General features: G+C 41.2%; 1 protein-coding gene across 4 annotated transcripts; it reads left to right on the forward strand.

The window, feature by feature from the left end:
• Positions 1-57: 57 nt before the first annotated feature.
• CASP3 (caspase 3) lies at positions 58-12,536 on the forward strand. Of its 4 annotated transcripts, XM_081020577.1 has the most exons (8): positions 58-185; positions 818-954; positions 3,494-3,575; positions 6,183-6,307; positions 7,293-7,421; positions 8,580-8,755; positions 9,897-10,014; positions 11,022-12,536. In XM_081020577.1, exons 3-8 carry the CDS (start codon positions 3,502-3,504, stop codon positions 11,246-11,248), a joined length of 849 nt encoding a protein of 282 aa, XP_080876703.1. In that variant the 5' UTR covers positions 58-185; positions 818-954; positions 3,494-3,501; the 3' UTR covers positions 11,249-12,536. The 4 variants fall into 4 exon arrangements, with proteins under 4 accessions (XP_080876703.1, XP_080876702.1, XP_080876701.1 ...); XM_081020576.1 differs by lacking the exon at positions 818-954 and having other exon boundaries at positions 70-185; XM_081020575.1 differs by lacking the exons at positions 58-185; positions 818-954 and adding an exon at positions 192-327.
• The last annotated feature ends 486 nt before the right edge of the window (positions 12,537-13,022 follow it).

Below are 13,022 nucleotides of genomic sequence, written 5' to 3' on the forward strand. Positions count from 1 at the left end.
CTTCCTCTCCTTCTTCCTTTCCTCCTCCTCCTCCTCTTGGGGCGGGGCTGAGGGGTGGGAGACGGAGCGAAGGAGCAAAGTGCGGAGGAAAGAGGGAGCGCGCTCCGCCAGATACTTGGGTCCAAAGAGGGAAACGGGCAACCGCAGCAGCACCGAAGAAGGAGGCGGAGGAGGAGGCGTCCGAGGTCAGTAGCCCGCGGATCGCCCAGGCTGCTTTTTCTCCCCCCTCAGGGAAGCTAGCCAGCCTGCCTGCAGGCGCCCTCCCCGCCCGGCGTGGCGCTCCTTGTTTTGATAGCAGGAAGCGCGCGGGGAAAGCAGACGGCAAAGGTGAAACAAAGAAAAGTTTCTCTGCGGGAAACTGTTGCTTCCCCAGCCGAGCCCCACCTGCGTGGGAAGCCCAGTCCCCGCCCGCCTTCCCACCCCCACCCCCAGCCTCTCTCCTGCTCGGCTTTTCCCCTTCCTCCGGCAGCCCCTGCTGCTGTTGCAGCTGCTCGGCGCCATAGTTGCTTATTGTTCCTACTTCTTTCCGTCCCAGCGCGTCTGAGGCGCGGATCACGGATGCCCTCGAGCCTTTTATTTAGGAACCAGGCGAGGAGCTGGCAGGTCTGAATCCAGCCCAGTGTTCGCTGAGCTGCAAAGAAGAGGGGACCCGCTCTCTCTTTTCTTTTTTTTACAGAGCGGAAGCAGACCGCGAGATCTTACTTCAGCAGCATGCAGCAAGTTTTCTCTGAACCCACCCCCCACATATGTGGCTTGGTGGTAGAGTTGAGAAATCTCCCCTTCACTGTCTGTTGTTTTTGTTCTAATATTCTTTCAGCTCATCAGACATGTGGCATCCTTCTGTGACTGGATATGAAAGAATTAGTGAAGTAGTGCTTAAAAAAACAAACACCACTCCCCAAACACCCATTAGTATGCTAGTTTCTGCAGAAGGGAAGGACTATAATCTTCTTTGTGAGTACCAAAGCAGGGGATGGTAGCTAAACTACTTTGGTTTAATTTGAATCGCAATTAAAATTTGTGATAATTGTGTATGCTGCACTTGAATTGATCAATAGCCCAATGGGAGTACTTGGCATATCGAAAGGGTTGCTTAATAATGCCATCTTGTCTGTTTCTGTAGTTGGCAATCTTGCCAGTTTTAAAACCTGAGTTTTTCCTGTCATAGGTTTTGCTTGGAGACCAAGATGGGAACACAGTAATTTATCACCCTTCCACCAAAGACTTCATGGCAGCATTACCCATGAACTAATCCTCACTCAAATGGCTTAGATTAATATATGAAATTACTGTATGCTGTCAGTCTTAACAAAAAATTACTACAACAGTATCTGGAAAATGTTGCCAGTCTTGCAAGAATGCTTTAGATTTCCCTTGAAATTGGTGTTTTGCCTGAGGAGGAATTTTTGAATTTCATTTTGAACAAAATCTGGTGATAATTATTACCCAAGGAAGAACTACCAAAATCAATATGATTTTGGCTTTATGTAAAATTTCAGTGGTAACTTAAGAATTACTCAGTTGGCCTGTGGATGGAGAAATTGGAAAGCTTGAGACTAAAGCAGTTGAATATTAATGTGAACTCTCACCATCATAAAGCAGCAGCACCTTTTTTCTCAAAAAAGGAGGAAAACAAAGTCCATGAGAGTCAAAAGATTATTTTCCAACAAAGGAAAACATTGTTGTCTTAATGTCATCAGCACTAACCGCTCTGTACTAGAAACTAAACTTTATTCGGAATTAACCTTGTCAGTTTTCCAAGGAGGAATGACACACTATGGCGCTATACTGACAGTTGCAGATAGGCGCCTAGATCTGTTCAGCCTTGTGCAATTCATTGTATCTTCCTGTTAAAAGTGAAAATAAGTGTATGGATTGATAAACAAAGTTAAAGAGGAGAAGTACAGTTTTCACAATAATAGGCTAGCTAGTTTTGCTTATCTATGTTCTCAGTCAAGTCTATGAAATTTGTCACTAGTGTCAAGAGCTCCAGAAAACATTTTCCATATTTATAATGTTTGTGGCTAAGTCAACATAAACAGATATATGTAGAAATAAAGCTCGTTAGGAGCAATTGACATGTGAAAACGTGCAGATCAATTTAGGTTGCATCTAGATGGCAGTTTCCTTTTGTGATTATTGCATCAAGTAGCAAATGGTAGAAAAGGCACCATAGCCAACAACTAGTGAAAGGGCATAGTAGCCACTTTTATCATAGGCTTTCACAGCAACACATTTTGAGCAGATCCCATTGCAACAACTTCTGATTACGGGAATGTCTTGTGAGCCTACCATGTCAGTGGTGAGCAGGACCAGAGGCAAAAAATAGATGGAGCAATGAAAGTGACTCTTATCTTTGCATGGTTGGCTTCATTCCAGCCACATTAAAGTCAGAAAGGTGTGTATACACACACCTATAGGCTGGGTTTGAGCCCCACATTGGACAAAAGATTCCTGCATTGCAGGCAGCTGGACTAGATGATCCTCATGGTCCCTTCCAACTGTAGAATTTCATGATTCTATAATGATCCCACATCTAATGGGTAAAAAGACCAATCAAGTCAGCTGTATTGTTACTGACTTTTCCTAGAAGCCTCATAACTTTATGTGCCCTTTAAAATGTTTCTTACCTAAGGGAGGAGGAACTTCAAAGCAGAATATCTGTTAACTTTCCTAGAAGCCTTTCTTTCATCCTTTGTGGAATGAGATCATCCTCCCCAGAGAGATGTATATTCTGCTTGACAGAATATGACATCAATGCATTAGCTAACCAAGATGAGGTAATGCTTTAGTACTCCGGTGAAGCTAGCTAGTAACTGTGTTGTCCTCCCAAGAGCTTCGATGCTTCAGTACGTTAGCATTGGTGTTGTGGAAAAGAAACAAACCGTCAGTGACAGAGCATATGTCTGACTGCACAAAATCAAAACAGATGTCTGCTGATGGATGGGTCTTTTGTGGCCAAGTTGCTTAATTTTAACAGACTGTTGATTTTCAGGTACAGTGGTACCTTGGGTTAAGTACTTAATTTGTTCCGGAGGTCCGTACTTAACCTGAAACTGTTCTTAACACTATTTCTGGGTTAGCGGAGTGTGTAACCTGAAGCGTATGTAACCTGAAGCGTATGTAACCTGAGGTACCACTGTATAAAGTTATTTTTGAAGCAGAATTTTTTTTACCCTGTATTTGACTTTAAACCTGAACAGGTAGCCAAGTGTTGTAAATTGCTATAAACTACCCGTTTGCATTTCCCCTTAGTGGGTTTATTAAAAATGCCTAGCTTTTAGCTAAATTTATGCTCCTTCAGAATAATTATGCCTCAGGGTTGTATTCTCCTTGTCTGAGGGAAGTTGGGGGCAGCTCATTTTTAATTTTTCTTTATCTGTTCTCTTGATACATGGGAGGCCACAATTTTATTTTCCAGAAGCTTTGCTTTCTCCTTGCATTGATTGGCATTAAAAAATTCTGATGATAACACTTTATCCTTTGTTTACAGAAACAACTATGGCAGACATAAACCATATTATGAAATCCTCACAAACTGTAACAGATGCAAAAAAATTCCCTGGTTCTGAAGGGTAAGTGGGGATTTTGGCTATTGGTGTTGGTTGGTTCTTTGTGGTGGTCTTTTTCTTCTCTTCTAGCCACTGTAGGCTTCGGCTTTAGTTTAGATCTCCCTCAAAATATATGGAGTGTCCACCCCATAATATACCCATTCCTCCCATGGGCCTGGCACCAACTGATGGTGAGTTGTGACTCCTCCTTGCCATTATCCTGCATGGAAAGACAAGGCAAGCAAACAGCAGTGAAAATGCAGCAACTCCCTGGACTTAATCTTATGTAAAAATGAGAGGAAAATACAAGAAGGGTACCAATCTTAGGAATGCCACTTGAATAAGTTGAGAAAGGCAAGTGATCAAGAAAACAAGTGTCTTAAACAACTAGGACTCTGATTTTTAATTCATAATGCATTGATGGAGTAATCATTGAGGGTTGATGAGCTCTCAATTACAGTGGTACCTCGGGTTACATACACTTCAGGTTACAGACTCCGCTAACCTAGAAATAGTGCTTCAGGTTAAGAACTTTGCTTCAGGATGAGAACAGAAATCGTGCTCCGGTGGCGTGGCAGCAGCAGGAGGCCCCATTAGCTAAAGTGGTGCTTCAGGTTAAGAACAGTTTCAGGTAAAGTACAGACCTCTGGAACAAATTAAGTACTTAACCTGAGGTACCACTGTAATCGCAAATAATCAGTGGATTTTATTCAGTGTAGCACTAATGAGACCATTCCAGTTCCTCTTCTCCTACATCACATTCTCCCCTCATCTCCCACACATGCTGTTCTGGAGGTTGTCCCCTATCTCAGAGCATATTTGCAGAAGGAGACGGGGAAGTCCTGTTGTGTTGGCTTCTGCTTGCACAGCCATGTCATAGCATCATAGAATTGTAGAATCGGAAGGGACCCCAAGGGTAATCTAGTTCAAACCTTTGCAATTCAGGAATCACAGCTTATTAGCTGAATATGTCCCAGTATGTTTTGGTGTTAGGACTATTAGTTGCTCTTGTAACTAGAAGATTGCTCCAAAGAAAAAGCATACACAGGAGATGTGCTCATGTACAGTTGTACCTTGGTTGACAAACTTAATCTGTTCACGGAGTCCATTCGACTCCTGAAACTGTTCGAAAACCAAGGCATGGCTTCTGATTGGCTGCAGGACCTTCTTGCACTCAATCAGAAGCTGTGTTGGACATTCGGCTTCAGAAAAACGTTCGCAAACCAGAACACTCACTTCTGGGTTTGTGGCGTTCGGGAGCCAAAACGTCCGAGTACCAAGGCGTTTGACAACCAAGGTACGACTATAATCAGCTATGTGCCAAAACAACTTGTTTTCAGAGACCTTGCCTGCCCTTTTGTATTGTTGTGCTTCATATTTTATTGTAAAATCCATGCATAATGAGGTCTGTAAGAGAGACTATGCGAATAAATTCACAGAATTAAGGCTAAAAACTCTTGTAACTTTAGTCATTTTGAGATCTGTTCATAGGATCCTCACTTGGTGTATACTGGTTTCTTCACCATCCCACTTTTAAAAAGCACTCAAAAGCTTATTTTTAAAATTCACTTGTACTTTTCAAGGACTACTGTTGTTCCTCTCAGATTTAATACAAAAACGACTACAGCCAATTTGATCCCCTCTTACGTGGTTTATATTGCATAGCTATGATGTTAGACCCTATTCCTGGGACTATAATCTGTTTTAATTCTGAATCTTAAATTGCTGTAACCTGCCCAGGGATATGTTGTTGAAGGGCAGTTAACACATTAACTAATAATAACGATAATAGCAGTATTGCTGTATAGAAGGTGAATACAAAATGCTCAATGGAGGTCTTGCAGTCATAAAACCTCTTTTGAGCTTCTTGTGTGAAAAATCTTTGCACATTTCTCTCATTCTTCCTGCTATGGTTCTGTCATATTTATTTCATCCCAAACATCTTGAATGCAGCTCAGCAGTGCAGGGGAGAGTTTACATCTCATTAATCTATTTCATGTGCTCAAAGGATCAGATCTGTTCTCAATTATCCAGTCTATCTAATAGTACAGTGGTACCTCGGGTTAAGTACTTAATTCGTTCTGGAGGTCTGTTCTTAACCTGAAACTGTTCTTAACCTGAGGTACCACTTTAGCTAATGGGGCCTCCTGCTGCCGCCGCGCCGCCAGAGCACGATCTCTGTTCTTATCCTGAAGCAAAGTTCTTAACCTGAAGCACTATTTCTGGGTTAGCGGAGTGTGTAACCTGAAGCGTATGTAACCTGAAGCGTATGTAACCCAAGGTACCACTGTAATAAAAACATGAACTATTTTCTTCGTTCCAATGTATTTATTTAATAGTGGATATTTGAGGGAACTGTTTATAACTAGGTTGTTGTTGTTTTGCTAGCAATTTCTCATTCAGCATTAACATTCATGCTGTTCTGAACTTGTGCAAAATCCAAAAGATATCAAATTTGCAGTATAATTGTATACATGCAAACTCAGAAGTCCTTTTGAATTCATTTGGACTTATTTGTAGGCAAATGTGTGTAGGATTGTAGCCTCAGTCTGCTTTTTAAATTCAGGATCAGAAAATTGAAAATTTGAGAGAGAGAGTTTAGTTTTACATTGTGTTTTATTTTTTCCTTAGGAAGAGCATACCTATTAGCAAATCTGTGGACTCTGTGATACCGGCAGATGAGAGTTACAGAATGGATCACCCCGAAATGGGAATGTGTCTTTTAGTCAACAATAAAAACTTCCATCCAGCTACTGGTAATTAAAAAAAAAAAAACTTTCTCCCCCTGCCGGTAAGGCTTCCCTCCCTGTAACCTGCTTTAAACTGTCAAAAGTGAAATATATCTACTGCTTAGTCTTTTTCAAAGTTGGCTGTTGTATACTTAAGGAAGTCCGTATGTTCAAACATGCCTAAATCTGCATAGGAGAGAGCTGTTGGTCTTAATATCAGGAGAGAGGAACTTGTGGCCTCCCAGATGTTGGCCTCCCAACTTCCATCAGCCCCAGGCAGCATGACCATTTGTCAGAGACGATGGGAGTTCTAGTCTCAAAACATGTGGAGGGCCACAGATTTCCAACACCCCTTTTAAATAGCAACGCTGTGCTTTAAGCACACAGTTAGGTGACTTCATTACACCTAAATGAAGCCTGACAATATTGTTCCTTTTCCTTCCAAGCTCGATACAATCGTACCTTAGATCCCGAACGCCCTGCGGGTCTAACGTTTTGGCTCCCGAACGCCGCAAACCCGGAAGTGAATGTTCCAGTTTGCAAACGTTCTTTGGAACCCGAATGTCTGATGGGGCTTCCGTGGCTTCTGATTGGCTGCAGGAGCTTCCTGGAGCCAATCAGAAGCCGTGCTTTGGTTTCCGAATGTTTTGAAAGTCGAACGGACTTCCGGAAGGGATTCTGTTCAGCTTCCGAGGTACGACTGCACAAGGTTTTTTCTATACATGTTTTATTTATATACAAGGTTGGTCCTTCCATGGATCAGCAGGTGATGCCAAGTTCAATTGTTCATCTGCAATAAAACCAGTGCACCCATTGTTTCCATTCTTTCTGTGTTTACAGGGTGGAATGTTTTCCATAAATCCTGATATATTCTACATATAGAAACAAGTCTTCAGACTCCAGCTGTGCTTTTCCCATATTTTATTTTCATATAACTGAGCAGAATTTGCCTGTGGCATACACTGTTTTCAAAAATTAAGTCAATGCAACTTATTTTCTTTTTTATCTAAAGGGATGGCATATCGATCTGGTACAGATGCAGATGCTGCGCATGTTGTAGACACATTCAGGACCTTGGGGTACACAGTCAAGCCTTATAATGATCTTACATGTAAGGAGATTATTGAAGTTTTGCATAATGGTAAGTAGTGATTTGGTGGATGATGTATTGCCTGTTGTGCTGAAATATAAAATATAAACTCTTGGGTTTTTGTGTTGTCCGCTCTTCTTAGCAATGAGGAACTTTGATATTAAATAATAATTAGAACACCTGGTGTGGCAGAAGGGTTAAGGGTCCCTTTGTGTAGCAGCAGGCTGCATGCACACCACTGAGTAGGAGGATCTGAAAGCATAGATTACCATCAAAAAGTCTGCTCTGACAGTCTTAAGTCATCTGTTGGAAATGGGCAAGTCTAGATACAGTCCCCTCAACAGCTGGAGATCAGAATTGACCACCTTGAGGGAATGCATATGTGGACCAGGTCCATCATGGAACAATGTGTTTGCAGGCCCAGCAACAAGGTTTGGAAGTTGTGCCCCAGGTACTGAATACAATCCACCTCCGTGTCTGCTTTCATGAACTCTCCTTAGGTTAAGATTTTAAAATTATATTTTAATTTTGCTTAAGCCTTAAGCAGTGTAATTGGTATTTCTAACTTGGATAACTTCAGAGTCTGAACTAGCAACTAAAAATATTCCTTCCTGATTAGGAATGTCAAGATATATATTCTTCACTCAGGAAAATATTTCAGTCTAGACACTAAGCTCATTCTAGAATAGAAGCCACTTTCAGTCCTGATTTTGTTACCCTTTCATTTGTCAGACCCAACTTTCTTTAAATATTTCCACTTATAATGCTCTCCCACACTACTATTTGCTTTAATAAGATTCTTTTCAATACTCATTTATATAATAAGCCTGCTAATAACTGCTGTCACTGCCTCCTACCTATAAAAAGGATTCTATGGCATATCAGCAGGATTTATCCTTCAGATATTAGTATGGCAAGAGCAGGGCAACGTTGGGGAGAATGTAACTGCATTCAAGCCTAAGGTAGCCTTACAGTTGCCACAAATTCATAGGAACGTTAAATTATCCTGTTACTATGCTGCTTATCCCAAAGAAGCTATATGATTGACAATGCTTGTCTCACTTTGTCTATTTGTTCATTTGAGAGAAGCATTATTGTGCTTGAAGTTTTGCTATTGCCTAAAAGTTTCTTGTTGAAAAAATGTCAAATGAGTATTTGGAATTTCTGAATACTTAAACAATGTTTTCCCTCCACCTGGGTTTTTTGAAGCTGCCAAGGATGATCACAACAAGAGAAGCAGTTTTGTTTGTGTCTTGTTAAGTCATGGAGAGGATGGACTCATCTACGGTACAGATGGTCCTCTGGAGCTAAAAATGTTAACAAGTCTCTTCAGAGGAGACAGATGCAAGTCCTTGGCAGGAAAGCCAAAGCTCTTCTTTATTCAGGTAACTGTGCAAAATTGAACAGATGACAATACTGTGAAGGCTTTCATTTTAAAAAACAAAAAAACGTTTCTCAAAGATAAAAGGAAATGTTATGTCTGCATTATACTATAAGCATAAGATCTATGGTTACATTTCTGGGAATATAAAATATATCCAGTGTGTCTGGTAGTGTTAATTTTTTGCTTTCTAGCAATGTTAATATTTCAGTTTCCATACCATTCATACTGCTTAGAGAGGATAGCAGCAATATAAAAAACAAACAAACTAAAAATTCTCTTCCTTAAAACTGGCCATTGAAACCCAAAAGGAAAATCTTAACAGTGATTTTAGAAAATGCACAAGCTTAGACACTAGGATCATAGTTGTGGGGCAGCTGCTAAGAATTCTTTAAGTTCCCTGCTTTTTTTGACTATGGTAAACAGATGGAAAACAAGAGAACTGCCCCAAATGCCATGATCCCTGTTTATTTTCATTAGGAAATGAGATCAGTATGATGATTTTGTATTTGTCATTTAATTTTAGGCCTCCTACAGAATAATGCATTAATAATGAGAACACATTACTTTATGCCAGGCTTCCTCAACCTCAGCCCTCCAGATGTTTTGAGACTACAATTCCCATCATCCCTGACCACTGGTCCTGCTAGCTAGGGAGTTGTAGGCCAAAAACATCTGGAGGGCCGAGGTTGAGGAAGCCTGCTTTATACTAATTAGTAAAAGCTTGTCTACTTGGACATCCTTCGGAAACATTAGTCAGGGCTTTCACTGAGAAACTAAAATGGCCAAAACTAAGCATTTGACCAATGCCTCTAAACCATAACCAATTCAGAAAAGCATTTCTTACTGTTTCAGTTTAGTTTGGTGGTTTTCTCACCTGTGACCACAGTTTTAGCAGAGTGCTCTAAAAGTGCTGTGAACTTCTTCTCTGACTCAGAACGGCTTTTCCATGTCACAAAACTGCAAAGTTCAACTTGAAACTCATACCTCATCAAGATTAGCATGCCTCCCCTTTCAAGGTGTGCATAAACGAGTCCTCTTATTCCTTGTTTGTGTTCATTTGTATCCGACTGTTGCCATTTTCAGTGAGCCACTAATGGTAATATTTCTGGCTAGCATTTACTCTTCTGTCTTCCTTTGCGTAGGCTTGTAGAGGAACAGATCTTGATTCTGGTATTGAAACAGACAGTGGCACGGATGAAAGCACATGTCAGAAAATACCTGTAGAAGCCGACTTCCTATATGCCTATTCAACTGCTCCTGGTAAGATAAATGAATAAAAGATGCAGCCTTGTGGTCAAAATAAATCGATGGCTTGATGGCTTTATAACTTTTTATTTAATGCATCTCCTAGTCCAGGGGTCAGCAAGCTTTTTCACCAGGGGGCTGGTCCACTGTCCCTCAGACCTTGTGGGGTGCCGGACTATAAGACATCCCCCCCACGACTCTCCCCTCCCTTCTCCACAGCACCGGAGGAGCGCCTTGTGGCTGCTTACCTGTGTCTTGCGAGCGGCAGGGGCTGGTGGCGGTGGAGGGACGATGAGTGGCGCACGAAAGGGGTCCGGAGAGGGGCTGCTTAAAATGGTGGGCCGCTTGAGCACTGCTGCTGCTGGCATCAATAAAGCCCAGCCCACTTCCTCCTCTAGGCAGGGTGGGAAGAAGCCAGTAGGAGGGCGGGAGGAGGCGGCGGCACCGTGTGAGGGAGAGGGAAAGAACACGCGTGCTGGCGACCCACGCAGCGATTCCCGGACCCTCCGGGGGCCGGATCCAGAAGGCAATGTGGCCTGATCCGGCCCACGGGCCTTAGTTTGTCGACCCATGTCCTAGTCCAACAAAGGTGCCTAAATACTTCTCCCTCCTTTTGTAAAACCATTTCATGTACAAAAATGTTACTGGCCCATCAACCCGCATGCACTAGCTAGATAGCCTAAGTGGAAAATATCGCCAAATCAACATGGCCATGTATGAAGATGGTTTTTTAATCTCAACACTTCTCTTGGGGAATATTTGAGACTAAGGGGCGGTAGGCTTAACAGCAGGACAAATAAAAGTTGAATGAGATTAATGTGAAGCCCTTTACTAAACTGAATGAACACCCTTGTTCTGGGGCAAAGTTATCTAGTTGTGGTGGTGTGATTGTGACCTTAATCAGTTTAATAAAAGTAAGATTCCTGCATTGCATGGGCTAGATGATCCTGGAGTCCCTCCCAATTTTGTAGTCTCATTTTGAAGAACGTTATATTTTATTCAATTCATTTTTTTTCTTATAGGCTACTACTCTTGGAGGAACTCATCAGATGGCTCCTGGTTTATACAATCACTGTGCGGGATGCTGAAACAGCATGCTACAAAACTTGAACTTATGCAAATTCTGACACGTGTAAATCGCAAGGTTGCAGAATTCAGTTCTTATTCAAACAGACCAGACTTCCACGGAAAGAAGCAGATCCCTTGTATTGTGTCTATGCTCACAAAAGATTTTTATTTTCCTCACTAGCTTCCTACACTGTGATGTGAAAGCTAGCAGAAGAGCACTAGCGTTTTATATCATTTTTAACTCTTGACCCGATGTCCAGTCTCTAATACATAGGTTGTATTGAAATGTTATGACCTATGGAGTGGATTACTACAATCACTAGAATAGTGGGATCACTTGCTAGTTCAGAAATTCTAGTTTGGAAAATGAAAATATATGTAGATTTGCAGTTATGCTCTAACCTCATTGCTAAAATAGATTGAAGGAAGAGATCAACTATTACTGTCAAAATAAAGTATCAGTTACCGCAGACTGAAGAGCAGTAAAAGGTTACTTTTAGTTAACTTTGGTAACTGTTGCAGCCCAATCCTGGGGTTATTTACCTGAAAGCAAACTGTTGATAGAAATGGTATTCCCCCCCCCCCCCCAGTCAATACCATTAGAATTGGAGAAATTAATGTCATGACACAAGAGTGCAGTTTTTCAATATGGCGTAAGGACTAAACTATTATCTTTCATATACAATCATGTAGCACAATCAAACTTGTGAGGTAGTTATTCAGCCTTTTAGAAATGGCTATATGAAATGCTTTTTGAGCCTTTTCAAAGCTTTTTGACCACTATAGAATACCTTAAGATTTTTTTTTTAAAAAAGAGGTGCTTCTTTTCTAATAGATGGCAAATGGTTCTTGGAACGCTGATCCTTACTGGATCCAGGCCTTGAAGCAGTTTTGCATGCTTACATTCACATTTCAGTTTAGGCAGGAGTGTTGTGCAAGTGGTAGTTTGTGAAGAGTATAAATTCAGCCTGCTCCTAAACACATTTTTGTGGTTCTTAGTTTTATTTATATATTCTATTTGATGATAAGAAGTATATGAAAAATGCATGTCCCATTTCCCAATCCTGATTCTGATTCCTTTTTTAAAAAGCAGCATGTTTTAAAATACTAAGACTTAGAAGCAAGTATGTAAAATAGAAGTTCATCTTCAGCTCGAAGTAAAATATTTCTTCGGCCCTTTCTAGCATGCAGATTCTTAACTACTTTCTTCATACAACTTTGTGTCCTGCCCGCATTGGCTCATTCTTAGCTTTCTTGACATGGCTCTTACAAGTCTGGGCTACGTGTCCCTGGTGACCTGTCCTTCCTTCCCCCTTTTTTTGAAGGTTGCTTCTATTTTCAGCTTATTACTCAGCTTTTTGTGCAGCTACATTGTCTTTATTATTTTTTTAAGACATCTGCCATTTTTCTTTCTCATCTGGAATCGTTAGTGATTGTGTCCTTAGTAACTCCTTTTTTTAAAAAAACAACAACCCAACTTGTGCCTGTCTGGGGCTCTTTCCCCCAGTACTATATCTAGCTATGGAATCCCACCTAGTATTTCTCTGATACCATGAAAAACATCTTTCCTGAAATGAAAGGTTCAAGTTATGCTACACTTTCTTCCACCTTTCCATATGTAATGTCATCATTATGTACAGTAGTTACTTTCCCCCCTGAAGTTCTCACCACTTCCCTGCTGGTTAAGATCTAGTCAAGAATAGCCAACCCCTCGCTGCTTCCTCCACATTGTGAAAGAGATGGTTTTCAGCAAGGCATGTCAGAAATTTGTTACATGATCTGTGCTTAGCAGAGTTTGTATTCCCACAGATACCAGGGCATTTGAAGCGTTATTGCTTCTTTGGAACATCTGTAATTTGTTTCAGGACATGTTTCCCCAATCTTCCTTGGTATTGCAGTCTGTAGTATACTCCAACCATGATGTTTTGCTTCTCTTATTTTTACCCAGGGCTTCC

Source organism: Podarcis pityusensis, assembly GCF_964106645.2.
Source record: "Podarcis pityusensis genome assembly, chromosome: 9".
Taxonomy (NCBI): domain Eukaryota; kingdom Metazoa; phylum Chordata; class Lepidosauria; order Squamata; family Lacertidae; genus Podarcis; species Podarcis pityusensis.

Coding starts and splice junctions, on each gene's coding strand:
- CASP3 (XM_081020574.1), top strand. CDS start 3,466: ATGATAACACTTTATCCTTTGTTTACAGAAACAACTATGGCAGACATA. Junction 7,422..8,579: donor TATTGAAGTTTTGCATAATG/GTAAGTAGTGAT, acceptor GGTTTTTTGAAG/CTGCCAAGGATGATCACAAC. Junction 8,756..9,896: donor CAAAGCTCTTCTTTATTCAG/GTAACTGTGCAA, acceptor TCCTTTGCGTAG/GCTTGTAGAGGAACAGATCT.